Consider the following 27,979-nt stretch of genomic DNA (forward strand, 5'->3'; position numbering starts at 1 on the left):
AATAGCACACGTACTTAAAAACATCTATCTCTCAGACTTTGTGCTTGCTGAGCAGGAGCTAGGATAGACACACTCCTAGTGACCAGTGTCCTCTGGCCAAGAGCAGCCACCTTCTGTGTGATATGACATGAAGACATTTGGGAAGCACTGTCTATCCTCCCCCACAGTCACCCCACTGATTTTCTCACCTGGTTGCCAGGTGCTGGTTTGGGTTCCGAGTGGAATATTCCATGGTGTTTCAGTTCAGTTTGTTGTGGAATAGGAGGGTCCTGGCAACCTGAGGCAGCTCTGGTGCCATGGAGGACCACTTACTGCTACGAAGTTTTACTGTATACAAGCCCTGGAGAAGCTGTGTGGAGGCCATGTCAGTATTGCCTGGAGACGTGAGACTCATATCAGACCGTTAAGGCTTAACATGGGAGATGGCGGTAAGTGCAACTATATTTGGATTTTTTAATAGTTAAAAGCCAACTTTATGCAAATAGGGAAGAAAGAATTTACCATAAGAATTTCTGTTCTAGTTGAAAAAATGTAAAAGATTTTGGGAAGATAGACTATAAAAGAGTGTATGAAAACCTAAAGATATTTTTAATTTAATCCAATCTTGAGGACAAATTATTAGGGACTCTAAGTTTAAGGGAAATTAATCAAAAACTTGAACAATTCTACTCTTTGAGTTTAAACTAGATCCTTTAAGAAAAAAATTGATAAAAGAAATCTAGATATTCAGAACAAGTTGAGTTGATGACTCACATAACAAGGATTCAGTCACTAGAAGACATGTTCACGCACATCTTAGTATCCAGTGGCTAAAGCCAAAATAACTTTCAAAATATGTCAGATGGATGAGGAACAACTTACCATAGAATAAAGTACATTTGGGATGAAAATGTCCATCTTTGGAAAGTCAAAAACTACTTTCACAAGAAGCTGAAGGATGAAATAAAAAAATTAAGGAACTCAATAAACAGAAATAATATTTTAACACTTGGAACAAGTGCTAAATAACAAGGGAAATCAGACCAAATCTCTGACTAAGCAATTGCAAGTGATGATGGATTTTGCTCCCCTCTTTGGAGAAGATAAAACAAGTATAGGTCTTTCAGAGTGAATGTAATAAAGACATTAGAATATAGAGATTGCTTAGATAATTGGTCAAAGATAGCTCTGAATAATCTGATATATGCTTTTATTAAAACCTTTGGAGAAGATATAAAAATATAAATTAAATTATCTGAAGAAAATGAAAGAAACACTTAAAAGCATATTAAAGCTTTCTGAAGTGAATAAAACATCTGTGCAGTCAGAAAATGCACAGTATGAAAGTAAAATTAAAAAACACTGGCAGAAAATTTAAGTAATTACTAAAGTTTATCAAGAAAATCAAATAAAACCTTACAGATTATTTGCATTTACATTAGAGGGGATTAATCACATAAAGATAGAGGAGAGGCTTTCCAAAGCAGACAAAAACGATCAGTTATGCACATATGAAGAGCTATATACTAATAGAAAAAGACCCAATCTTCTTCAAAAATTAGAATTATCCTTATCAAAGGCACATTGTTTCCCATGCGAAAAAGCTCATAATAATTGATTGACAGTTTAGTCTATCAGGGAAACCTGAATGACTTAAAGAGATATATACAACAAACCACTTCAAAAAGGATTTTTTTATAGTCTTGATGTGTGATATGAAGCATCATACACTGGCCTCAGATGATCAGGGATTCCTCTGGATTATTTGATCACTAGAGATAGATGAGCTTCAATCTATGTTGGCTCAGGAATCTACTGAGAGAAGGTGCTTTGTATGAATCAGATGTCATCTCCATAAGACAAGGATTTCAGGAAAATGATTCCTCCATTAGGTTATCTTCACCCACAAATGCAGGAGAGCTTATCCTAGCTTCTCCTAATTCTTATGACCTCACAGGACGAGTGGAATTTAGAAGTTTTAATACGTCTTTTTGTTATAAAGTCCATGATTCAAAACTTTAGAAATAGAGTCTAGTAGATTTGGTATGAAAGAATCTTGGTAGTTTAAGCACATCTGATTTATTTCTCCCATTTGAAAGAGAAGAGACAGGACCAGCTTCCTATCTGGTTCCTTATCTCTTCCTCCAATGTTATAAATTAAACCAAAGAATTAGTTAATGGGAAGTCCTCTTTTTCCTTTTCCTCTTCCTCCTCCTGGAAACATATTGGGACTTTCGCAATATTACTTTTCACCAAGGGATTTTTCCGGCTCAATATATCCTCCACTAGCAACAGGAAGTGTCTCTCAACAACACGGGATGTTTTCCATATTCATACATCTAAAGGTAGAAGAAAATTACCTTCTTGGTTGATTCAGCCTTCAAATGAACCTACTTCTTAAAATCTGGTAATAACAAAACTGTGTTAGGTGTCCGAAAGCAATTATGAATTCTACTTTAGTTTCATTGCCTTTAAATTGTTATACAAGAGTTCAATGTGAAGCTCAATGGAATTAAATTCTTAGGGTGATGTTTTAGAAAAATAAGTTATGTAAATGTGAATATTATGCATAAATAATTTTACTTTCTAGACAGTATATATACAATATACTGTTTTTAATAAGTCCACTGTAACACAATCTATAGAGAAAGATTTATACAAGCAGTTGAGCAAAGACATTTGAAACTGTAAAGACTTCTGTATGCCACATACTATACTTACTTAGTTAAAAGAAAAAATTAAAGTAAATTAATGTTTAATTATATATATGTTAATTGATTTTAAAAGTTCTTTAGTGAAAATGACAAAAGAATTAGCTATGTAGTTGAAAACAGAAAAGAGATTCATGAGGAAACACCATGGTGGAGTGAGTCAAGTCTAGAGCTGTTGTTTTAAATCTCCTAGGATCATAACATGTCACCAAATAAATCTTTGAACAAAACAAAATAAAACAAAAGAAAAATCCAGAAAACAAAATCATTATTTTCCATATTTCATAGTCTCTGCATTCACTGTCCATCTTCCCCAGGTAACTGTTCACACCTTCCGTTTCTTCAGTCGTGCAGCCTTTCCTCTTCCAATCTCACTCCCAATTTATTCCCTTGCCTTTGACTTCACAGAGAAAACTGGAGGAATCAGAAAATAACTCTTGTCACATTCCAATACCATGTCAACACAGTCCCTTTCTTCTATACCTATACAATCTAATTTCTGTCCAGCTGCTATGGATGAGCTGTTAGTTCATGAGAAGATCTCTTTTTTCTCCTTTTAGCTCCAACAGAGGCTAAGCATCCACATCTGTCCTGGATCCAGCCCGTCATCTACTCAAAGACATTATTCCAGGATTCGCCCTTTCTTCTACCATGCAATTTTTTACCCACTATAGATCATTCCTATTAGTACACAAACTTGCTATCATTATATCCATCTTACAAAAAAATTCTTTCTGACCTCTCTTGACCCCACTTACCCTGCATGTATTGAGTCATTTATTTCCTTCTGTTTTCAGCAAAGTACTGTTAGTTTGCTTGCTATCTCCAACTTGTCTCCTATCATTCTCTCTTGCTTCCTCTCCAGTGTGGCTTTTGTCCTCTCTCCTCTACCCAAACTGCTCTCTACAAGGCCACAGATGCCTCCTATATTGCTAAATCCAATAGTCAGTTCCTAATCCTCATTTCACTTAGCCTGTGAGCAGCATTTGGCACAGCTTTCTCTTCCTTAATATACTTTAATACTTTCTCCTTTTTCTATAAACAGAGGCGAAATTTTTTCCTCACAGCTTGTTTGAAGGAAAGCCCCAAACGCAGAGTTAAAACATCTATGGAGCAACCTTTTGTCTATTTCAGTTTGTCGTGAGTGGTAGCCAGTGTGAAAATGCATCACCTCCCCTTGCTTCATATTTCCCTTCTCTCAATTCCCTTTTTCCTCTTGCTGCCCTGAGTCCATACTTCCCAAATAAAACATCAGCACCTTTATCCTTGCCACAAGCTTTGTCTTTTAGAGAATTTGAACTAAGACTTTCCCCTAAATGTTAGGGCACAGGGCCCAGCAAAACGCATTTTACTTCATCACCAGTAGGCTCTAGCTATTCGAAATCTGCTCTCCCATTCTTCTCCCACCAAATATCGATCCTTGAATTAACAGACCCCTTATGAAACAGTGATTTTTGAGTATGTGTTGACCCTGGGTGGTGATTTTTCAGTGGTTTTATATTCTGAACCTCTGGAAATATCCTTTCCAAATTATATAAAATGATACACCCAGAACCAGGTACATATACTTGGAATACATTTTTATTTACAAAGAAGTGATTTTTAATATATGAAGGCACAGACACAGAATAAATATCTTACAGCATTGTCATTGTACAAATGATATCATTGGTAGGATCATCAAGGGGCACAAAGATCTTTTGAAAGAAAAGTCATTATTATTGCTTTCACCAAGGCAATAGGAAGAGTTGACTGAGGAAGGAAATTAGGAGAAATTTCACCAATGAAGCCCAAGGATCCGGGTAAAGCAGAAGAGGCTGGAGGTGAGTGAAAAGTTTGCTGGGGGTACCACGGTCTATTGGCACCATCTGGTGTTAAACCAAAGTAAAAACAGAAGGTGAAGAAAAAACTTTTGTAAAATATGGAGCCAAAAGGAATCTAGCTGTGGGTCTTATGCAGGTGGCATCTTGAGGCTTCATAACAGAAACAAGAGATCGTCAAAAAGTAGTTTGCGAAAGCCTGAACCATATCCCCCTATAGCTACCTCCTCTCCTATTTGAAGAAATAGATACTGTACTTTTCATCATCTCTCACCCATCCTCCCCAGAGCGTGTCATTACCATCCTGCTGTCCCATCCACACCCTCATCCCCAGAAATTGGCTATCAAACCTCCCTAAATAGCAGACGTCAACTTGGAGCAGGGAATGCATTTTGAATTACTGAGCATTTGCTTCACATTCTCATTTCCATAAATGTTACCTCATATCTTAACATTTGACAATATAAAATTCAAATAAAATTTCTTTCCTTAACAAAAAATATTTTCAATGAAATAACATTGCCCCGAAAAGAGTAGTTTAGCATATATAAAAATGGCCTTTTCTCTTATTATTTATAAACAAACTTTTTAAACTATATGTAATAAAATAAAACAAAAGGACACTAAAAACATTTTCTCAAATGTGTCTGTATGTGTGCTTGCACTTTTGTCTTTGTGAGTGGATGAGCATCTATGCTTTGTGTGCTGGAATGACTTATTTCTGCTAGTCTCACACGGACCCAATAGGCTAACTCTCATATAATAAAATGTACCCCTTGGTACAACAATATGCCTTGAATTATAACAGTGATTCTCAGTAAGGGGCAATTTTGTTTCCCAGGGGATATTTGACGATGTCTGGAGACATTTTGGTTTTCACAACTCGGCAGGAGGAGGTGGGGAGTTGCCACTTTCATCTGACTTGTAGGTGCTAATAAACACGCTGCAGTGCAAAGGACAGTCCCTCGCAACAGAGAATTATTTGGCCCAAAATGTAGTTAGTGCCAAGGTTGCGAAACCCTTATTTATAAAACACTGGCACCTTGCTCCATTTGGATCCGAGCTCTTCTTTTTCCTTTATTAAGTGTACGTTTATTGAAAGCAGGTCCCAGATGGAATTTTGTGAAACCTCTGCTTATTTGAGAATGGAATAAGTAAGGAAAGATAACCTTAATTACTAACTGCTGGTAAATGTTCCTTCTTGTGAATAATTGGGACATAGAAAGATTTGTGGACAAACGTCAGGTCAAACAATCAAATATACAGCAACGTTAGAAAATCAAAGGCTAACTTTAGAATTTTGTTAGGACTTGTCTTATAGAAAACCTTAAGTGAAACAAACAAATAAGTTTACCACTTACTGTGTCAGTTATATCCCTTACTTATGAACAAATATAGAATATATATGACCTGTGAACAAGAAGAAAAGAGCTTGGTTATTCTAAATAACGATTCAGAGGATTTCATTCAGCAGCTTGTTACGATGTAACCATTCAACAATAGTCTAAAACGGGCTGGCAAGCCTTTTGTTCGCAAAAAACCAACAAGTAAATCTTCAGGCTTTGAGGGCCATATGGTCTGTCAATTACTCAACTCTGCCTTTGTAGTGTTTAAACAGCCCTAGATAATACATAAACAAACAGGTGTGGTTGTATTCTGATAAAACTCTACTACAAAAAGAAGCAGTTTTCTGGATTTGGTCTGTGGGTCCTGGTTTGCCATTCCCTACTCTAACGCAATTACCCGTTCTTTTTCAGTGTACTGAGTATACTTAAAGCATGCCTAATTTATGACTAATTATTTGTAACAAAAGTTAAGCTTTAAGTAATTAAAAAATTTAAGTAATTTAAGTAATTCGAAGTTTTAAGTAATTCAAGTTTTAAGCAATTCCTTTCTCTGAATTGATCCAAAATGACTGTTGTAGACATTACATAGTCTACATACCAAAACTGTGTTTGAGTGCCTATATTTTTTCTCATTTTACTAAATGTCAGAAGTTTTGCTGGTTCATATAGCAAAAATATTTTTAATTTTCACTCTGACTTGAACATGAGTTATTTTCTTCATATTTTTTGAAGTTACATTTTCTCACCTACCCATAATTATTATTGGACAAGTTAATGGTCTAGTTTTACGATTACTCTGTTATCTTCTGTGTATTCAGTGATTGATTTGCCCTGCTTTTGAGATGAGAATGAATGGAAAATATAAAATTTTACACAAACTGGTTATGACAATGGATAGCAGCATCTTTTAATGGAATATATAGAATAATTATATAAAATGAAAAATTATGAATTAAAAATAAAACATTATTATGAAATCTGAATATGCATAAACTGCACCAGTTATTTTAACATAGGGAATTTAATGTAAAGATAAAGAGAATTGTTAACTAGGTAACAGAAGAAACTAAAAAGAGAACACTAAAATTTCACAGAGGCAGCAACTATATGAAGTATCTACTATCTGTAGAAGGGGAAGAACAAAAAGAGGAGGGTGGAATTGTGAAAACTTAGAAATTTGACGAAGGGGCACCATGGAGATGCTTCTCAACAGAGGATACTGTCTTATGGTCTGGGGAGGGGTGCCATGAGGATGGAATCCAGACCTCTGATGAGTATTTGCTAGCTGTATGGTACTACTGTTTTTGACCAAGTACAATGAGCTTAGTTCTGGGAGCATTGGAAACACTGCAGATTGGACTCAACTTTTGCTATTGGACTAAACTGCCACCGCTGAGGGAAAGATGCAAACCTACTAAGATAATACTGACAGCTTCCTCCAGGAATGGTTTATTAACTTAATCTGAAGAACTAGTACCCGGGTCATTTCTATTCCATGAGTCAGGGAGCCTAAAAAAGGGCTGCTCTTGACTGCTGAGTGTATCTTTTCTCACCGAGTTTTCAGAGAACTATAGAAATAACCATAGACTGGCACTGAGGACCTATTAGGTTCACTGTGAGATGGTTCTGTGTTAAAACTCCATTTACTACTTGTCTTCAAGTCATAATGGCATTTAAGTTTCTCAGAATTAACTATCAGTTCAGAACGAATATCTAGTAATGACTGAAAAATCTGGGTTTTTTCCTTCTCCAATGCAAAATGACTTGGTAAATGGCCACAAAACCCTTTGCAGAATGCTAGAAAGATTTACAGTATATTTACCCTGTATTCTAGGTTGAATTCTATGAAAATGCTGTGTTTAAATCCCTTTTGCCCATAGTAATGATAATGCATTGCTTCTAATGTCTTTCAAGATTTTTTTCTTTGTTGCTAGTTTTCATAAGATTGATTATAATGTGTCTGTTTGGTGTTCAATTATCTTTTTCAATCTCTAGTTTATGCGTTGGGTCAAATTTGGGAAATTTTTTGCTATTAATTCTTCAAATATTTTTTCATCCTTACTCACTTTCTTTACCCTGTCTGAAACTTCAATAGATTTCTTTTATTATTGTTCCACAGGTCCTTAAGGACTCTCTTAATTTTTTTCTTCAGATTCTTTTTTGTCTATTGGTAAGACTAGATAGTACCCATTGATTTGTCTTTGAGTTTACTGATTCTTTCCTCTGTCATCTTCAATTTATTAGTGAGCTTATCTAGTGAATTATTTTTCCTTTTGATTATTGTATTTTTCAGTTTTATAATTTCATTTTGGTTCTTTTTTATATCTTCTATGTTTTTGCTGAGATATTCTCTATCATTTGTTTTAGGAGTATATGTATTTGCTTGTTAAAGCATTTTTACTTAATGCTTTTTACATTTTATGTCATGCTTATTTTAAGTAAAGCATTTTATTTTAAAATCCTTGTTATATAATTCCAACCTCTGAGTCTTCTCAATACTTACATCTGTTGGTTGTCTTTTCTCATTCAAGTTGTAATTGTCCTGTTACTGGTATGATGGGTGAGTTTTTATTGTATCTTTATCATTTTTAGCTATTATGCTGTGAGACTCTTGATCCTAGTTATTTTTTTTTTTCATAAGGAAATCACCCTATGTTATATAAATGAACCAAAGATAGCCTCTGTTTATTGATCCTGTATTCACTTCTTCACAGGAGTTTTGGACCTGTTAGTTTGAAAGTCTATCGTGCCAAACCAAATTTTTTTCACATCTGATTGTTTTAAATGCAGCCAAATAAGCAGATATTTAGCCATTTAATATCTACTTGCTTTGCCTATCTCACAAAACTGTACCAAACATCTGATAACCACACATGAGAGACACTCTGAATCTGTAGAAGACCTTGTTACTGCTGCCCTTCAGAACTCTCTGACGCTGGGCTGCTGAGCATTAGCATGTAGATATGTAAGCCATGTCTCTGATACTCCGCTCCCCCAAAAGTTCCCTTGCCCCTCTCTACCCTGTGTAGTGGACTCCATGGCATAACCTTTGGAAGGTCTCATACCGTGGGGGACTTCCTCTACATGAAAATCTGTCAAAGCATTGCCCAAATAAAGTTCTCTGTATGCTACTGTCATCTCACAGTCCTATCTTGTTCCTTGATCAACCCCCAAGTTTTTCAAACTCATTACACCCTTTTTATATGTAGTATGCAGTCTGGATACAGCTCCCTCTTGCACCCTGCTGACATTGTCCCTGTAAAAGTTTTGAGTGCTGACTCTCACCACCTTGTTGCAGTCAGGTGAAATGAGATTAAACTTGACACTTTCTCAGCAAAAGTGGAGCACTGATTCACACTGCCTTGTTCTCCCTGAAAGGGGTTTTAAACTAAGCTCCTGACAGGCCTCACTGACAACAGAGAGTAGGAAAGCAGAGTGCTGACTAGTCCCACCTTACATTTCCTTGTTCTGCCTTATTCTTTTCCAGTGGGGGTGGAGGCTCAGCTCCCTGCTGCCCTCCACTGACACTATCCTAGTAGGTAAATCAGAGTTCTTCCTGCTACTACCAGTTGTGGAATGGAAGCTCACCTCCTCACTTAGCCCTGCACTTACAGAGCAATCATAGAACTGCCACCATCCTCACTGGGTGAATTTGGAAGAGGAGCTTCCTGCTTGGCCCACCAACACCATCCCAGGCGAATTGAGGCAACACTATCTTTTTCTGCTGGGCAGGGATGAGGGGGTAGATAATTAGCTCCCTGCTTGCACAACTGTTAGTGTTTGGCTGGAGAGGGTTGAATATTGTCAAAATGTTTTATTTGGTTAGGTCACATTTTCCTGAGAACATTGGCTAGAGGGAGAAAGATTTTCCCTGAGGTTTTTCTCTGTGCCTGCTGGCAGATCTGGGTTGAAGGCTTCTCCAGTGCCCCATTCTAGATATGTGGGAGGCAAAAAGAAAACCCGAAGAACATGCCATTGTGCCATTCCTCAAGTCCTGAGACTCCTAGGTAGTTTTTCTTTTTTCTACTTGTCAGAATCTTCTTATGTTTGTTTGTTGTGTTATGTCCAGGATTTTTAGTTATAAAGTGGAGGAACTGGGAGAGCCACAAGTCTCCTGTAGCCATTATTATCAAAACAACGGCAACAACAAAAAGCCTTTATTGAGATATAATTCACATACCATAGAGTTCACCCATTTAAACAGTCAGTGTTTTTTAGCATATTCACAGAGTTGAGCAACTATCGCAACTATCCCAACATTATCATGCCAAAAAGAAAGACTGTGCCCATTAATAGTCACTCTCATTTCCTCCCAACCTTCCCTACCAAGGCCGAGGGCACAACAGTTCTTTCTGTCTCTATAGATTTGACTATTCTGAACATTTCATGTAAATGAAGGAATTCAACATATTGTCTTTTGTGACTGGCTTATTTCACTTTGCCTAACACTTTCAAGGTGCATCCATGAGGTAGCAAATATTAGCATGTTACATATCAGTGTGAAGATTAATTTGTTAATTATTTATTTATTTATTTATTTATTTTTTGAGGAAGATTAGCTCTGAGCTAACTGCTGCCAGTCCTCCTCTTTTTGCTGAGGAAGCCTGGCCCTGAGCTAACATCATGCCCATCTTCCTCTACTTTATATGTGGGACGCCTACCACAGCATGGCTTGCCAAGCGGTGCCATGTCCACACCCAGGATCTTTACCGGCAAACCCCGGGCCACCGAGAAGAGAATGTGCGAACTTAACCGCTGCACCACCGGGCCAGCCCCAAGATTAATTTTTATTATTGAAAAATATTCTATTGTGTGAATATACCATATTTTACTTATCCATTCATCAGTTGATGGACTTTGGATTGTTTTAATTTTTTGTGTATTAAAAATAAAGCTGTTATGAACACGTGTGCACTTTTAGTGTGGATATATATTTTCATTTCTCTTGGGTATGTACTAGGAGTGCAACTGCTGGGTGAAATGGTTACTCTATATTTCACACTTTGAAGAACCAGCAGACTGTTTTTCAAAGCAGCCGCACTATTTTCCATTCCCACCAGCAGTGTATGAGGCTTCGGATTTCTCTGAGTCCTTCTCATTACTTGTATTTGTCTGTGTTTTTGATTTCAGCTACCCTAGTGAGTGTGAAGTGAGATCTTCTCGTGTTGTTGATTTCCATTTCCCTGATGACTAATGACGTTGAATATCTTTGCATTTGCTTATTGATATTTGTACATTTTATTTGGGCAAATGTCTATTCAAATATGTTGCCCATTTTTCAAGTGAGTTGTCTTTTTACTATTGAGTTGTAAGAGTTCTTTATGTATCCTAAATATAATTCTATCAAATATATTATGTTCTATTTTGTGAGTTTTTTCATTCTCAGTGGTGTCCTTTGAAGCATAAAATTTTTAAGTTTGATGAAGTCAAATCCTTTATCTTTTTTTTCTTTGCTTCTTTATGCTCTAGGTGTCATAGATAACAAACAATTGCTTAATCCAAGGTCTCAAAGTATTTCACGTATGTTTTCTTCTAAGAGTTTTACATTTTAGTTCTTACTTTTAGGTCTATAATCCAGGTTGAATTTATTTTTATATGGTGTGAGATGGAGGTCTAATTTCATTCTTTTTGCATGTAGATATCCAGTCGTCTCAGCACCATTTGTGGAAAAGACCATTCTTTCCCCATTGAATTGATTGGATTATGTAATCTATTTACATTTAATATTATTACTATAGTTGACTTTTTACTTGCCACTTTATGTTAATTTTCTATGTGTCTTAAGTCTCTCTCTTTTGGTTTCTTTATTCCTCCTTTAGTTATTTTTACATTAAGTGAATATTTTCTAGTGTAACATTTTCATTTCTTTAGTGATTTTTTTTATAATAATTTTTTTTGAGTTATTTTCTTAGTGGTTCTTCTAGGACATATCATAGACATCTTAACTTATCAGACTCTACTCCAGATTTATAATTAATTCCGGTGATATACAGAAATATTCCTCCTATACAGCTCTCCTTCCTCTTCTCACCTTTTGTGTTATTGTTATAAATATTACATCTATGTAATTACACAACCAAAACCACGTTGTTATAATTATTATTTTTATATATATTTTGTCTATTAAGAAAGCTGACAGAAGGAAGAGAACAAATACATATTTATAGAATTTGATATATTAACTTTCTTATTTACCATATTGGATCTCCCATTTGCTCTAGTTGATTCAAATTATCATAAAATGTAATTTGCTTACTCCAATATAGCTTTGTTTTCACTCACTTCTTTAGTGCTGCTGTTGTCAAATTTATTATGTTTCTATATGATATAGGCACAAAATATGATTTTATGTGTATTACTTTATATAATTGCTTTTTAAATCAGTTAAAAAAAAGAAATATGCATTTCTACGGTCATTTATAATCACATAACTACGCTTACTGATGTATTTTATTTTTTAAAGTGTGTTTGAATTATTTCCTGGGATAATTTGCTTTTAGCCTAAAGACTTATTTTAGTATTTCTTATAATCTGTGTCTTCTAGCAATTAATTCTTTCATTTTTAGTTTATCTAGGATTGCCTTTATTTCACCCTCATTTTTGAAAGATAGTTTTCCTGTATTTAAGATTCCTGGTTGATACTTCTTCATTTCTTTCAAGACTTTTTCTGTGTCATCCCACTGCCTTCTGGTCTCGATTTTTTCTGATGAGAAGTCATATGGCATTTTTGTTTGGGTTCCCTTGTACATGATGGGTCATTTTCCTCCTATTGCTTGCAAAATTTTCTCTTTGTCTTCATCTTTGAGCAGTTTTACTATGATATAGCTGGATGTGGATCTTTATGAATTTGTTCTATTTAGTGGAAGAAACTTATTGTATGTGTAGATTAATGTTTTTCACAAATTTGATATTTTTCAGCAATTATACCTTTGAATATTTTCTGCTTCTTTCTCCTCCTTCTAGTCCTTCCATTACGTGTACTTTGATGTCTTAATGGCATCCCACATTTGTCTGAGGATCTGTTCATTTTATTTCATTTTTCCTTCTCTGTTCTTCAGATTGCAAAATCTCTATCAATCCATCTCTACATTTACTGACTTTCTTTTGCCGGTTCAAACCTACCGTTGATCCCCTCCAGTGAAGTTTTCATTTCACTTATTGTACTTTTCAACTCTAGAACTTCCATTTGATTTATTTTTGAAAATAATTTCTATCTCTTTTTTATAGTCTCTATTTGATAAGACATTGTTATCATACCTTTGTTTATTTCTTTAAGCATGGTTTCCTGTATTTCTTTGAACATGTTCATAACGGCTGCTTTGATGCCTTTATCTATTAAATCTGACATTTGGGGCCTCTCACTAGTAGTTTTTGTTGCCTACTCTTTTTCTCACGCGTTAGTCACACTTTCCTATTTCTTTACATGTCTCAATTTTTGGTTGAAAACTAGACATCTTAGGTAACATACTGTTGTAAATTTGGGTAACAGTGTTCCTCCGCACTCCAGGACTTATTTTGTTTTTTGCTTTTTTGTTTGTTTAGTGACTTGGAGGGACTATTTTAGTGCATTTACAGCACCCCTCCCTCCCCACAGTGTGAAGACTCTGAGATCGTTCCTCAGAGGGTAAGCCTCTGGCGTGTCCACAGCTACCCTGGCGTGAGAGTGGTTTTAGCAGGTCTCTCTCTGACTGTCTTTTCCTGATTTCTCTGTTAAGCAGTCCACCTCATTTGGTATTATATCCAGCTGTTAGGCTGCACTAAATTCAGGCCAATTGCTGTATTGGTTTTGTTAATGCCCCAGGGGCATAAATTTCTTCATGGTCTGATCCAATTTTGCAGGCGTAGTTTGTGAGGTCACTCTCTGAAGTTTGTTCCAACCCCAGGAGGGCTCTTTCCCTGGTTTTCTCTGGTGAACTAATGGGCTTGCAGAGTACCTTGGTGTCCCATAGAGTCTCAGCTTTGCCTTAATAGCTTATCATTAAAACATCCATTGTTTCTGAGTATACACTTAGGCTTGAACTTTCCAAAATTCTACTTCAAATCAAGTCCGTTCCTTTGGACAGAGCTTCAGGGTGCTTTGTTCTTGCAAACTACCTCTCTGGGTGACTTCTCTGTGCCACTGCTCCACAGATGGAGTGCAGGAATGACATCATTTCTTTGCGAATAGTGCACTGGCCTTTAGTGATAGCCTTTGGTCTTCTTTGCTTACCTCTCTTGGTATTGTATCTTCATTTATGAGTGAGCTAGGGAAAGGATGATCAGGGTCCTAGTGTGGTTGGCCTGCCATGCCCAGGGTAGAGTATCCACCTTATGAATTGGAGCTGGGTAGAGGAAAGGAGCCCCTGATCTCTTGGCCACATCTCCAGGATTGTAGCCTAAGAAACTCAGAGCTGGAGTTGATGAGAAATGCACGCAGCCTGGCCTTCTCAGTGAGGTACTATATGTCTTGACTAGGAGCTTAGGGGAGAGGGATCCTTGTCTTCCTGGCCATACCTATTCAGAGTAGGGCTTCCATAACACTGTGTTGGGTAGGAATAGGACGTATGTTGTGGCTCAACTGCCATAGACTTTTGCTCTTTTTACTGAGATTTAGTATATTTTCTTGAATAAAAATTATTATTTTTTTTGCTGTTTCCCATAGGACAATTTTCAGAGGCTGAATTTTAATGTTTTCTATAATGCCTAGATCCTACCTTTGAATGAGCTACTTTATATTCCATAAGATCAAAACTTCTTAGCTCCCCAGATTTCTAACCTCATAATCTTACAATCACAAAATTAAAATTATTACCTTATTATTTCTTCACAATATCCCAAAGAATTTAGTGAGTTAAAATAGATGCTTTTTAAAAAAACAGATTAAATAGTTAAAATTATTCCTGAAAAATACTCATTTTAGCTTCAGAATCTTGTGTAGTCAAAAAACAAAACAAAACAAAACCTGGTAGAGTATCTCCTAGATTAATTAATATTCTCTGTGGTTTAAATTTCTGTCTGTTTGTTTAGGAGCTACCACTGGCTATGTACCAGTAAACACACTTTTTCAATAATGATTTGCTTATAGACTGTTTATTTTTTCTTCTTTGAAAAATGGGTTAGTTCAGAGAAAAAGATTAGAAGTTCTATTGACTATACATCACTAAGAAAACCCTTCAAGGGTTTTGGTCTCCTTTATTTTTACTACATTTGTCCCCAATTTCTAAGTGAAAAATACATATTTCGACCTTTATTTCATTGAACAATTGGCTTTTATCTTACCTCTTTCATAGCTTAAAGGTGTGAGAATGGAAGAATGGAAGCACACATTGGGAATGTTGAAGCATCAGATTATGCTTCTATCTATTGCTATTCACCTTTTGGGTGGTTCATTCCTACTTTCTGAGAAAGTGATGAATTGTTGTGTTAACCCTTTCTATTCCCTCTGGATAACTGGGGGAGCCGGGCAGGGGGTGGAATCCTCAAGGATTCTGAATAAAGATTTGGTGTTTAAAGACAAGGAAAGTGCAAGGGAGATTTCCTCTTAAGCAGTTATTTACAAGAGGGAAGAGCAAGACCCAAGGGATCTCATTATAAAGTTGAACAGGATTGCTGGTGTTTACGATCTCACTTTCTCCATATCCCCAGGGATTCTGTCACTTTGAATTTTAACTTCTCCCAATACTATTTGAAGCTGTTAAAAAATTTCAAATGAATTTCATACTAGTTCACAGAGCAAAAGTACCTTTAGAATTTTCTCTCTCAGAGGAGAAAGACAATAAAAGAATTGATTATTGTTCAGAATCAAAGTGAATCAGCTAAAACTCAATGCCAGGTCTTTTTTCCTTTTCAGATGCCAGGCAATCATCAAAGCAGCATGAAGGAATAATCAGATCACCAGGGACAGACTGGCAACCGTTCAGAGCCGGTATCTAATAACCTCCTTCTCTAGTGTATAGTCAACTTCTTAAGTGGCTGAAATGTCCCCCTGGGGGAAGACTTGAGGGAAGACTCTTGAATATTATTTTGTTGCATTGCAGGATCCTTTATTAAAGGAATTCTCCTCAATGTCAATTCAGAGAATATGGGTCTGTGAACTAGCTTAGGTCTGGAAACTGGGCAAGAGGCCATGAATCTTCACTATATTGATTCAAATTATATTTCTGCCCCCAGACCTATAAATTTCCTGCTAATATGTTCCAACTAACATCTTAGTAGTTTAGCCAAGTATCTTATTCTTAAGAACCCTATGATAAATTATCCATCACCACAGATCCCTGCAGGTCAAAATGTCTTGGTCATGTGACTTAATTGTAGTACCCAGTTCCACCTTGTTAAGAAGGTTAAGTGCCACTTCTTGGCATCTAATTTTCCAGAATATCGTTATTTTCGATATCAAGTACAACAGTTCCATTGCTGTATTTCCTACCATCATTGATTTTGCACATCATGTTCCTGTTAAAACTCTCAGAGACATTAAAAGAAGATTACTGCAATGTGGATAATTTTTTAAAAAATCACTGGCCCACAGAAGTTAGACACCACAGAGCATTTTAAGAATACTGATACTCTCCTTACCAGTTCATTTCTTAATGCCTTAGTGGAGGAAATGTCCTTCAAGCTTTCCATGGTTATGTTTGGAGGGTGGCTGAGTATATTGCCTTAGACAGATTTCAAAATTCCTATCTTCCTGATACTGCTAGTTCCTTATTCCACAAGGCATCAGGGAACTTCCAGCTTTTTAACCTAATTGACTGTAGACTATCACTGCGTTCAAGCTTCAGTTAGCCAATGCAGCATACACTTTCAGGAGCTTCAGCCAAGCCATTGTATCCCGCACTTGGGTGATAACACTCATGTCATTAAATTCAGATCATTCAAGCATTATATTTCATATTCTTTAACATTCACTGCTATACACACTCTCAAACTTCTGCTAATATAAATTGTAGGGAACTGTACTCCTTTCAAAGTAATTACTCATGGAGCAATATTTGTACCTCTTTGTTATAATTTTCCTTGATGATTGGTGAAGTTGAGTACATTTTCCTTTATTGGTCATTTGATTGTCCTCTTTTGTGAAGTGACTGTTCTATTAGCTGTCTTTTTCTTATTGATTTGTCAGAATTCGTTATATATTCTGGATAGGAGTCCTTTCCTCGGGACAGCTAGACAGACAGACAGACACACAAATATACAAAACACATTGCCTCTCTTAATGGACCTTTTGGTATACAGATGTCCTAAATTTTACTATATTCCAATTTAATCAACTTGTTCTATTATGATTAATAGTTTATGTCTTGGTTAACAAATCTTTTCCTATTCAAAATTCATGAAGAACACCATCAAAACCCAAATAGTTTTACTTCTCACATTTGTATCTATAATCAAGTTGAAATTGATTTTTGTGTATAAAGTTTAGATAGTTTTCTCTCATAAAGATATCCATTTCACCTGGAACCATTTATTGAAAAGACTGTCCTTTCCCTGCTGCACTGCAGCGTCACAATTGTCAGAAATTGGTTGACTGTCTATGTGTAGGGTCTGTTTCTAGACTCTTTACTCTTCCTTTGGGCAGTTTGCTTACCCTCATCCTTGAATACAATGTGTTTTGGAAGTTTAATCATCACCAGAAGTGGGAGTTTGTTATTATTCCCAGTTTGCTAAGAATCTTTGCTTTCATATAAGTGAATGTTGAAATGCTTTTCTGAATCTATGGAGATAATCTTGTTATTTTTCACTTTTATTATGTCAACATCATGGATGAATAACAGAATAATGTGGTGATTGATTTTCAAATGTTAACTCAACCTTGGATAGTTGGAGTAAACCCACTTGGTTGAAATGTATTAATCTTTCTTTATTTCTGGATTTGATTTGTTAAGATTTTGTTAGGAATGTTTGCATCTATGTTCATGAGAAATATTATTCTTCTCTTATTTTATTTTTTGGTAATGTCTTTGTAACATTTTGAAGACAAGTTTATGCTGAACTTATAAAAAAGAGTTAATACATACAATTGCTTACTACCAAATTACAAAAATGATTAATGTACTTGCTGTATGAACACAAAAGTTTGAAACCAAAGATGATTCATTAACCCTGTAATCATATCAACCTCTGTACCAAATTTATTCCCACATTTTATTTTGGTAGCATAATTTTGAGAAAGTCCCGACACTTGAAAAAAATAGCTGCAAATAGAAATAGGTTTTAGTCAGTTTGTTTGATATATGAGGATTTTTTTAAAAGTAGCTAGAGACAACAGGAGGGTTTGAGATTTGCAGAAAAATGATTTAATCTTAACAGGAACAGATTAGTGAGTTGTAAAAATTTATAGTTAGCACATACAATTTATACATTTTTGTTACAGTATCATGATAGTTTAAAGGTATTTAATCAATCCTAATTTAAATCCAACTTTTGTAGGATGCTTCTCCTCTCTCTCCTTAACACAGCTCTTGGACTCCGTGGAGCCTGCTTTGTTGCCGCAGCTGTAGAAGGATTGTCAAACATGACAACTAGTGATTTTGAAAGACATTTTTAGTTTAGTATCAATCCCCAGGAATTTGGGACATTGATGCTAAAATATAAGCAAAATTTTTAGGTATTATTTTCACTTTCAGATGATGACTACTACTACAGTAAGTTGACTATGATTTAAAGGTTACACGAGGCCAATTTCTTTATTGGAAACTTTTTGTAAAAAGATACTAATGTACTGCTGTTTCTCCAGAACCTTTTTCTTTTCCAATCAGCCTCTTCATGGCCCCCTTGAACTCCTTATTCCTTAGTGTATAAATCAATGGGTTCAAGCTGGGAGTAACAATGGAATAAAAGATACTGAGAAGTTTACCCTCATCCTGAGAAGGACTATTTCCTGGTTGTATGTACATGTAGATAATAGTCCCATAGAAGATAGACACCGCAATGAGATGGGAAGAACAAGTCCCAAATGCCTTTTGTCTCCCTGCTGCAGACTTCAACTTGAGTACAGCTACAGCAATGAAGCCATAGGAGACCAGAATGAGAAGAAGTGGTGTGAGGAAAATGAAAAAACACAATGCAAATAAAGTTTCTTCCATGGCTGTGGTGTCCACACATGCAATCTTGACCATTGCAGATATTTCACAAAAATAGTGATCCAGGTGGTGGTTCCCACATCGAGGAAGACTCATAGCATGGGGAGAAAGTATCATGCAATTAATGATGCCAATTACCCAGGTCATAGCCATCAGGCCTTGACAGAGTTGGGGATTCATTATGGTCATATAGTGCAGAGGCTTGCAGACATCATTAAATCGGTCATAAGACATCACAGCCAGAAGCATACATTCAACTGTGCATAGTGTCACATCAGTGAAAAGCTGAAAGGCACAGCCAGCAAAAGTGATTTTTTTCTCTTTACCCCAGACATTGACCAACATTTGTGGGACTATATTTGTGGTGTAACAGAGATCCAAGATGGCTAAATTTCTAAGGAAGAAGTACATGGGTGTTTGGAGACGTTCATCCAGTAATGGCAGCAGGATGATGGCTATATTTCCCATCAAGGCAATAGTGTAGAAGAAAAAGACAACACCAGAGATGATCGTCTCCAGCTCAGGCTGCCCAGGGAATCCAAGGAGTATAAATCCACCAAAGTAGCTATCATTGATCATTTTCTTATTTTCTTAGTATCACCTGTGAAATGAAAACTAAAAATCAACTGACAGGAAGCTTTGGTGAATATATTTATAAACAATATTACTGGTATATATAATTAGGAAAAACATATGATGACATGAAAGAAAACACAAATATTTTATGTCTCATCATTATTCTAATGTTTTTCCTGTTTATCCAATTGAGTCTAAAATTTCTCCCCAAGTCAATTTGCCTATAGAGTCCATACTCTCAATTACTTTATCTACTTCTATACAAAGACAAAAAACTGCAAATCTCATAGGAAAATTCACAGAAAAAGTGGCTAAGTAAAAGATGGACTTCCCTTTATTAATTGGGATGCTAAGAAGGAGGTTGGAAATCTGCAACAAATTATTGCCTACTTCATCCAAGAGTTCATAGAAAATGCAAGTTTCATATCTCTAACGCCCTTTTAAAAAAATTGTTTAAGCTCCACAGGTTCAGTTCTGCTATCCATTTTTATCATGCTATCTAAATTATCTGACTTTATACTTTAAAATTCAAACCTTTTCCTTTCATCTCAAAACTTATATTTCCAAATGTTATTTGCTTCCCCACGCCCCAGAGCCAGCATTCTCCCTCTTTCATTGCAGATGCTATTTTTTCACCTGTAGTTTTGATTTCACTTTTACCACCTCCTATGCAGTGATTCTTTAAAAATGCATCCATTTCTTATTTTTATACTCAGTCTTTATTATTCATTTCTGTACTTTCCCTCATCCCACGAAAATTTTGGTTCTAGTATTCATGCATTCAAAATATTAAACCTCTTCAGGAGGGGGAATTGCATTGTTTTGTTTTTGTGTTATATCCCTAATGACTCTCCTGAGCACAGAGAAAGCATGAATAAACATTTGCTGTTTGTTAAAAGAAATTTTGATGACCACACCAGGCTCTTTCCCTTTGTATTTAAAAAACGTAGTGTGTTTTTAAAACTCAATCCAAATAATCAACTAAAAATAGTCTCTCAAACACACAAAAACATTCCTTGTTTCTAAACCAGTTGTCTCTTTCACATTATTTTTCCACTTGAATTCTCTATAGCAGGTTAATATCTCCTATACTGGAGCTGCCCTCTGCCTTCATAAATAATTCCTTTTAGTTGGTTTTTCACTAGCGTTTCTCACACTGCAACTTCGATTTCTTTCCTCCTTTCACTCTGCATTCATCTCCAAAGTTTCCTAATTAGGTATCTGATCTGCTTTCTCCAATATTTCCTTTTCCTGTATGACTTCAGTTACTAATTTTGCACACAGAACTAACTATTCTGTTTTTCTGGTCCACTCATCTTTTGCATCTTCAGATTTACAATTTTATCTAATTCCTGGGCATTTACACTGAATTTTACAACAGCAACTTCCCATATCAACATATGCACAAAATTGAATTCATTATATTTTACCTCTTAAAACAAGCACTAACTCTTTGACAGATTTGTAAACGTTTTATTTATGTAGATGTCTCACAAAGTACTTCCTATGTTCTTAACAAATGTTTGTTGAAATGAATTTACAAGTTTTAGGGTTAGAAATTAAAAGCACAAGTATTCATTTTCATTTTAGCTTATATTGCGTTAGATATCAACTTAAGACTTAATCTATGTCTCAAACTTTGAAGGAAAGAAAATTGGTATAAAAGCTAGAAGTTTTTCTGCAAACTTCTTTAAATTTGGGAACCTTGTAAAATATTTTTAAGACAATGTAATTTCTTTCCCCACTTACCCTAATTAAGCTTAGTGAGCTTTTCTGTGGTGGTGATTTAATGGAGGATTTTCTGCAGGAAAAAGATATAACTTTTCTAAAGTAGGAAATGTTTCTTTCTCTCTTTACCTAAATAAGACTGAGAGTGTAATCCTTCGTTACTTATACCTTTCCTCCCACTTGCCATTGGGATCCTACATGAGTGTGGCAGAAGCAGTCCCTGCCTGTCATCTCTCTCAGTTATGTACCTATCCAGGAAGAACCCTCCCATTTATATGATTCAGAGGAGAAACATCCTTAATGTGAAAGATAACAAGTGGATTTCCCTAAATAGCAGTGACGAAATATGTTGAATCTGAGAAGAACTTGGGGACACTGGGTAATCTCATTTGCAATTAAGATGTATTGTAAAATTTCTCAAGGGATAAAATATTTAAAAAAAAAATCTCCCAGAAAAAGTGCTACAAATTTCTGTAGTTGACCAACTCCTTCTCAACTTTGTGTGGAAATTAAAATCATCATAATTATTGGAAATAATATTAATGCAAGATCAAATGAACAAAATACTTTCATTGATGATATTATTCTATTTTATATAGAAGAACACTGTGTGTCTAGATGTTATAGATTATCACAGGTGACATAGATAATGAGCAATACAGATGAGACACATAAACCTACATATAATAATGATTATGTTTTATTTTCTCTATCACATCTACTTTTGTACAATCTAAACTTTCAAATATATTTCAATAACAATGAAATTCCTGATTTCTACAAAGAAGGGCACCTTTAGCAATAGATACACCACAGTGTACCAGAATTACTACCACAGACAGAAAAGATGAGAGAAATGTGGTGGTAATTATTTGATAGACTTATGCCTGAAACCATAATGTATTACTTAAATTACTTCCTATTACTTCCATTGACAGCACACTGCTTGATTATATACTCCCCAGAAATTGCCATTTTATGGGTATGTGTTCCTTGGAAAACTTTCAGCAGTTTTTCTTGTTGAATAGCTTTAGTAATAGGATCAGAGAATGTAAGTCTTGTCCTTGATTCTAGAGATTATTTATAATGACAATGTAAAGTTCTAGTGTTAGTATGGTGAAAAACCATTACTTCCTCCTCTCCTCTGACAAATCACCTCAAAATGGCAAGGAGAATAATAAAGCAGAAATGCGAACTTCCTTTAAAAAACTGTCCTCTGAAACATAGATCCTAAAATAGGATAATATTCTGAAATTAGAGAAGATCATACACGTGTGGAAGAATGCAGAAAAACGCTGTCCACTGCTGCCAACACCTGAAAGAGCCCATGTGTCCTCTCTGAATACAGCCTGGGGTAAACTGGCCCTCAGTGAAACAAGAGGAACAGGGGATGAAGCTTATCAATGGGAGAGTTCCCACACCTTATTTGACTTCCAGAAGAAGCTACAAGAAACCACAGAGATAAACCATATTCCAAGGATATATTCTACTGTGAGATCACTTGAGAGAAGCAAGAGCGCACTGTGAATAGACCTAGAGTAGAAAATCTTAGGAGACGGTGTAAATTATGAGCTAAAAAGCTCATTTGTACACACAGCATTGGGTCTGAAGTCACATTCTTATGGCTTAAAACATGGCCTTTGTTCCTCCCCAACACAAATATTCTGAAATAATTGGTCCAGGATAAAAATAACTTATTTAACTACAGTGATAAAAAAATTAGTTCCAGATCTATAAAATAAAATAATCATAATCATAATAAATGGGCAAGGAAAGATCAGGAAAGAAGCCAATAGCAAATGAGGGACACTCATGTCACCTTTTAAAATGTGACTATGCAGCACATGAGGATTGATGATCATATTTCATTGGAAAAGAAAAACTTAAGGAAATAATTAACTCTATAAAGCTAGGACACATGACAGAAATATAAGAACTCATAAAATACATGATGACAGAATCAGATGAACAATAACGTAGTACATTCCAGAACAAGAAATGGAAGACAAAATAGAACAGAAATAAAATAAAAATTTAAAGCACAGAGAATAGACATGGCTGAAAAAACCTTAAAGTAAAAGGAAGGCAAGATTAAGAAATTGAATAAAATAAAAATGAAATGAATAGAGGTTTTTAAAAAGTTTAGAAAATTATAATTATTAAAGTTTCTCAAGAATATTAAATGTGTGTATACTTGGAGTTTATGTTTAAATATAACTAAAAAAACGTAAAGGAAAGAAGAGGTCTGGAAATTGAAAAAGATCATTTTGAAATTATTTGACTTTAGTGAACTATTAGTTAATCAGGTAAAATTATTAGCCATCTATGAAAGTAATCCTGTGATGAGGGGATAGTGACTGGGAAGAAGCACAAGGGGAGCTTCTGACCAGGTGCATATATTCTCTCTTGACTGTGTGCTGCTTACAGGAGTCTTTCCACTCTGTGAAAATTCATTGAGCTATACACATATGAGTTTTACACTTTTCTATATGTATATTATACTTCAATGGAAAAAAATGTAATAAGAAATTTCAAACCACAAATGACAACCAAAAAAATTCCTCTTTATATTGTTGGCAAAAGGCCAACTCCTTAATAAATAAAGAGTTCCTAAAAATCAAGACAAAAAAGACTTGTAAACCATAGTAAATGGACAACAGCACTTCAAATATGAGCAGATATTTTGCAAATGGGCAAGTGGCCTTTAAATGTACAAAAAGAATATCAACTTCATTCATAATAACAGAAATGCAAAATAAAATAACACTAATACTCCATTTCTCAACTATCAAATTGAAAAGGAAATCCAAATGTTTGACAACATACTACATTAATGAGGCTCTGGGAAAAACTAAATGATGTAATTTATATTAATCTGCAATGAAAAGGTGTCTAGCACAAATAAACACTAAATATTAATTTTAAGATTCATGAGTTGAGTATATATCCATTAAAAAGAACTATGGATCCAAAACTCAATCCAGGGAATGTATTTTTTCCCATGATTCTCACTTAGCCGTTAAGGAAACATTGATTCTTTGAAAAAAATAACTATTTCAATAAAAGAGAATCATGATTGGATTTAAAATTTTCCTTGAGGCTGAAAATTGGCTTAAGTGTCTATTCGTAAATAACAGAGGCAGGAAATAATCTAGAGAAGAGACAATTCTAAATTGCTGGATTTATTCTATATGAAGGAGAGCCAAATGGCAGTGTTATGTAGAATTCATTTGCTTTGTAAGGAGTTTATGATGTTATTTTTCACATTTTCCCCATGGGCCAAGCTCTTTTCTCCATGATCATTGCTTAATTGTAACTGGGAGATTGGTTCCCCTAGGTCAAAAGTTATAACATAACCCATCCTAAAGTCAATACATTCCCTTAGGAGTAAAAGACAAGGAGATGCTAGGTATCCATCTATTTTTTCAGATATGGGATAAAAGATGAGCAGAGTCAATATTTTGATGAAATTTAGACACAAAGAAGGTTGGACCCAGGAGAAACTACAGAGAGTGAAGCATTACCTTACAAGTCGAAAAATGAAGCAATACTAAGAGGTAAGGGACGCAGTGGAACTTCTGAATCACTCCTTTCAGAAGACAAGGAACCTTAGTTCTGAAGAGGGAAAGTTGCTCTTACTCTTTATACTTTTCTTGATCTTACAGACAGAGAATATTGCTTAGAGGGCTGTCATTTTGACAATCAAGGAGTCTGTTTTATGGAGACTAAGACTGCAGACAACAGAAGGAGAGAGAGGTGTGATCATGGCATGTGAATTAAAAATAATTTCATTAAGAATAAAACTTGGGACCGTCCCCCGGCCAAGTGGTTAGGTTTGTGCTCTCCGCTTTGCGGCCCAGGGTTTTGCCAGTTTGGATCTTGGGCATGGACGTGGCATCACTCATCAAGCCATGCTGAGACGCTCAGATGCCAATCTTTAAGAAAAAAAGAATAAAATTTATTTAGAATGAAAGAAAAAGAGGAAAATGATATTCAAATATTTGAACAGCAAGAGTGAGTAGGGTATTGAGTTTAGGTTGGGTAATTTTTTTTCTAATTTCCAGGATTGTTAATTATGGGAAGAGCTAACCAACAGATAAGGGAAATCATGCAGGGTAATACTGTTAAAGCATGAACTGAAATCTTCCCCAAACCAATGTAGATTTGGTAAGAAATCTGCTTAGAGGTTTGGAAAATGACCTAAATAATCAAGTGGATGAGCCGTTATTTACCAAGGAATCATATTTCTACATATATGTAATTTGTAATCGGGAAAGGATTTCCAGTGGATTTAGAGGTACTACAAATTCATTTTAGCAACATAACACAAGAGTATAGAAAGTTTGCTGACATGCACCTTCTGAATGTTTCAGAGAATTTGTTATTGGACCAGTTAGGTAGTATAAATGATACAAAAGATATACTTGTTTCCAGGACCAATTTGATTATGCATACCGCTCAAATTTATGTCCTAATCTATTGAAGATAACAAAAAAAAGGACATTTTATACTAAGAAAGATAAACTAAGAAAGTATGTACTAAGAAAGTATAATGTATTCTATACTAAGAGAGCATAAGGGAAAATTATTTTGGATGATTGTGGATTAAGTAGGATGTAAAAATATTTTCTGAGTATATCTTCATCTTAGATTTACTATATGATACTTCGTCTTTCAAATCAGCCCTTGAATAAAAGGTATTCTTAACAATTACTCTGTCCAGGAAGAAACTTTGAAATCAGAATCTGCCCTTTCTTCCTTCATTGCTTCCTTTCCTTCCTTCCTTCAAAAAGGGATGAGTGAGTATTATACCTTGAAGAAGTGGAAGTTACAACTGGCCATGGACTAAATTTTAAATTAGGTGGAATTTGGCGTTGGTGACTTCCTTTCTATTTTCTCTGTCTTACTTCCCTTTAAGAGAACTTCTCAGGTCTGGAAGTTTTCCTGCACTGTCCAAATGACCACTCATGCATAGAAGTTTTCATCCACTGTAGAATGGCCTCTTCTTACCATAAAAATTACTCCCACATTTACATCAAACAAATCACCATATGAATGGTGAATGATGTATATATGGGAAGAGTATAAATTTTATTAGGATAACACATTAACCCAAAGGATTTAAACTTTCAATGTTTTCTTACCACCTATCAAATAACTCTGCAAATTTGTGCTATGGATATGATTAAGCATAAAAAATTGATGACTAAAGTAAAATGTTTTTAGTTATCATGGAAAGATAAACGCCACAGTAAAAAGAATCCACTAGGATCTTTTATTTTATCCACCTCTGTGCTGTTTTACATCGACTCATTGACTCTCCGTAACAACTCCCATGAAAAAGTTACTTGAGTTAATTGTCCAAAGACATGAAATTAATATCATATAAATCTAATCATACAATCTCCACTCTCAGTAACTGCCTCTTTGAATGATTTAATCATGTGTCCTGAGAAAGAATATTTAAAGTACAAAATCAGGCATATTGGATGGCAATGGAAATATTGTAACAAGAACCCAAGAAGTCTAGTATATATTCTAGCAAGACCAATTAGTATAACTGAACAGCAACCATTAGTGTAACCAGAAAAAAGTAGAATTAAACAAGGAATGCTCCTTGGTGGTGGGGCATTGTTTAATAACATCTGTTATATATTTGTACATTGTGAAAAGAATACCTCATCACTGAATAAAATTTGGAAAAGTGGAATACAATTGTATAATGAAAATCATTAATAATCTCAAATCCAGAGATAATCCTAACAGTCACTTTTTTAGTGTGTTTTCGCATGCTTTTGTAAGAATATATTTCTATGTATTTCAGCAATATTCAGACAACATTTCATATTATGCCTTTTTCAATACTGAGATATTATGAGCATCATGAATAGGCATTGCATATCTAATATAAATTTTATTGATGGGACAATAATCTAATAAATGAATAAATTATATTCAACATTTTGCTATTCTGAAACATTAAGGCTATTTTTTTCTAATTTTTCAATAATGTAAATATGCCAGCGAAATTTATCTGAGCATGGAAATGTTTATGAGCATGTGATTATATATCTACGGCATTTTCTTAAGAAGAAACTACTAGATAAATGATATCACTATTACCATTTAAAAATAACATTCCTTTATTACTGTAAATTCTTGGTGATGTTTAAATATAATCAGTATGAAAGATTTTATTTATATTTATATAGTTATCTTTTGAAATTGTACCTTTAGTAACTGCTAACTTTATGGACTTAATTTTAATAGAATTTCTTAATAATTGAATCTCAGGATAGTAATTATGTGTAAATTATGTCAGAATGTTTTATTCTTCCTACTATTTACGCTTTTTATTTAATTTTATCACTTCATTGTGCTAGCTAGGAAACCAGCTCGCTGTCCTTTCCAGGGCACAGCCTGTTTTGCCTAATATGCTTTGCCATCTTTCATTTCAGACAAAAGAGCCACCTTGAATTCAGGCACGCGGATAGTTGGAGATGACAGATTTTATATCTTTACTAGCTAATATCTAATGTTTTAAATAAACTATGTTACAAAGTGAATGTTTAACAATTCACACACTATAAGTTTATTCATTAATCCTTGTGGCTATATACAATAGTGTTTAAAAGCACAGAATTTTTTTCCAGGGCAGAGACCAGGAGTCTGATAGCTGCACTGCCATTTACTACCTATGTAATCAGAGGCAAGTGATTTAACCTTTCTGAAATTTAGTGCCCTTGTCTATAGAATGG

At 35.0% G+C, this 27,979-nt stretch overlaps 1 protein-coding gene and 1 long non-coding RNA gene across 2 annotated transcripts; one reads left to right on the forward strand and one right to left on the reverse strand.

The window, feature by feature from the left end:
* Positions 1–235: 235 nt before the first annotated feature.
* LOC139077454 (uncharacterized) lies at positions 236–27,808 on the forward strand. The gene is made up of 3 exons (XR_011529997.1): positions 236–428; positions 15,686–15,760; positions 27,680–27,808. It is a non-coding gene; the product is annotated as an uncharacterized lncRNA (long non-coding RNA).
* Positions 18,549–19,496, reverse strand: LOC103566979 (olfactory receptor 2W1-like). The gene has a single exon (XM_008543540.1). It carries the CDS (start codon positions 19,494–19,496, stop codon positions 18,549–18,551), a length of 948 nt encoding a protein of 315 aa, XP_008541762.1.
* Positions 27,809–27,979: the final 171 nt, after the last annotated feature.

This window comes from Equus przewalskii, chromosome 19 (assembly GCF_037783145.1).
Source record: "Equus przewalskii isolate Varuska chromosome 19, EquPr2, whole genome shotgun sequence".
Lineage (NCBI taxonomy): Eukaryota > Metazoa > Chordata > Mammalia > Perissodactyla > Equidae > Equus > Equus przewalskii.

Excerpts from the sequence above, each read along its gene's own strand:
- LOC103566979 (XM_008543540.1), bottom strand. The coding sequence starts at position 19,496 with ATGATCAATGATAGCTACTTTGGTGGATTTATACTCCTTGGATTCCCT.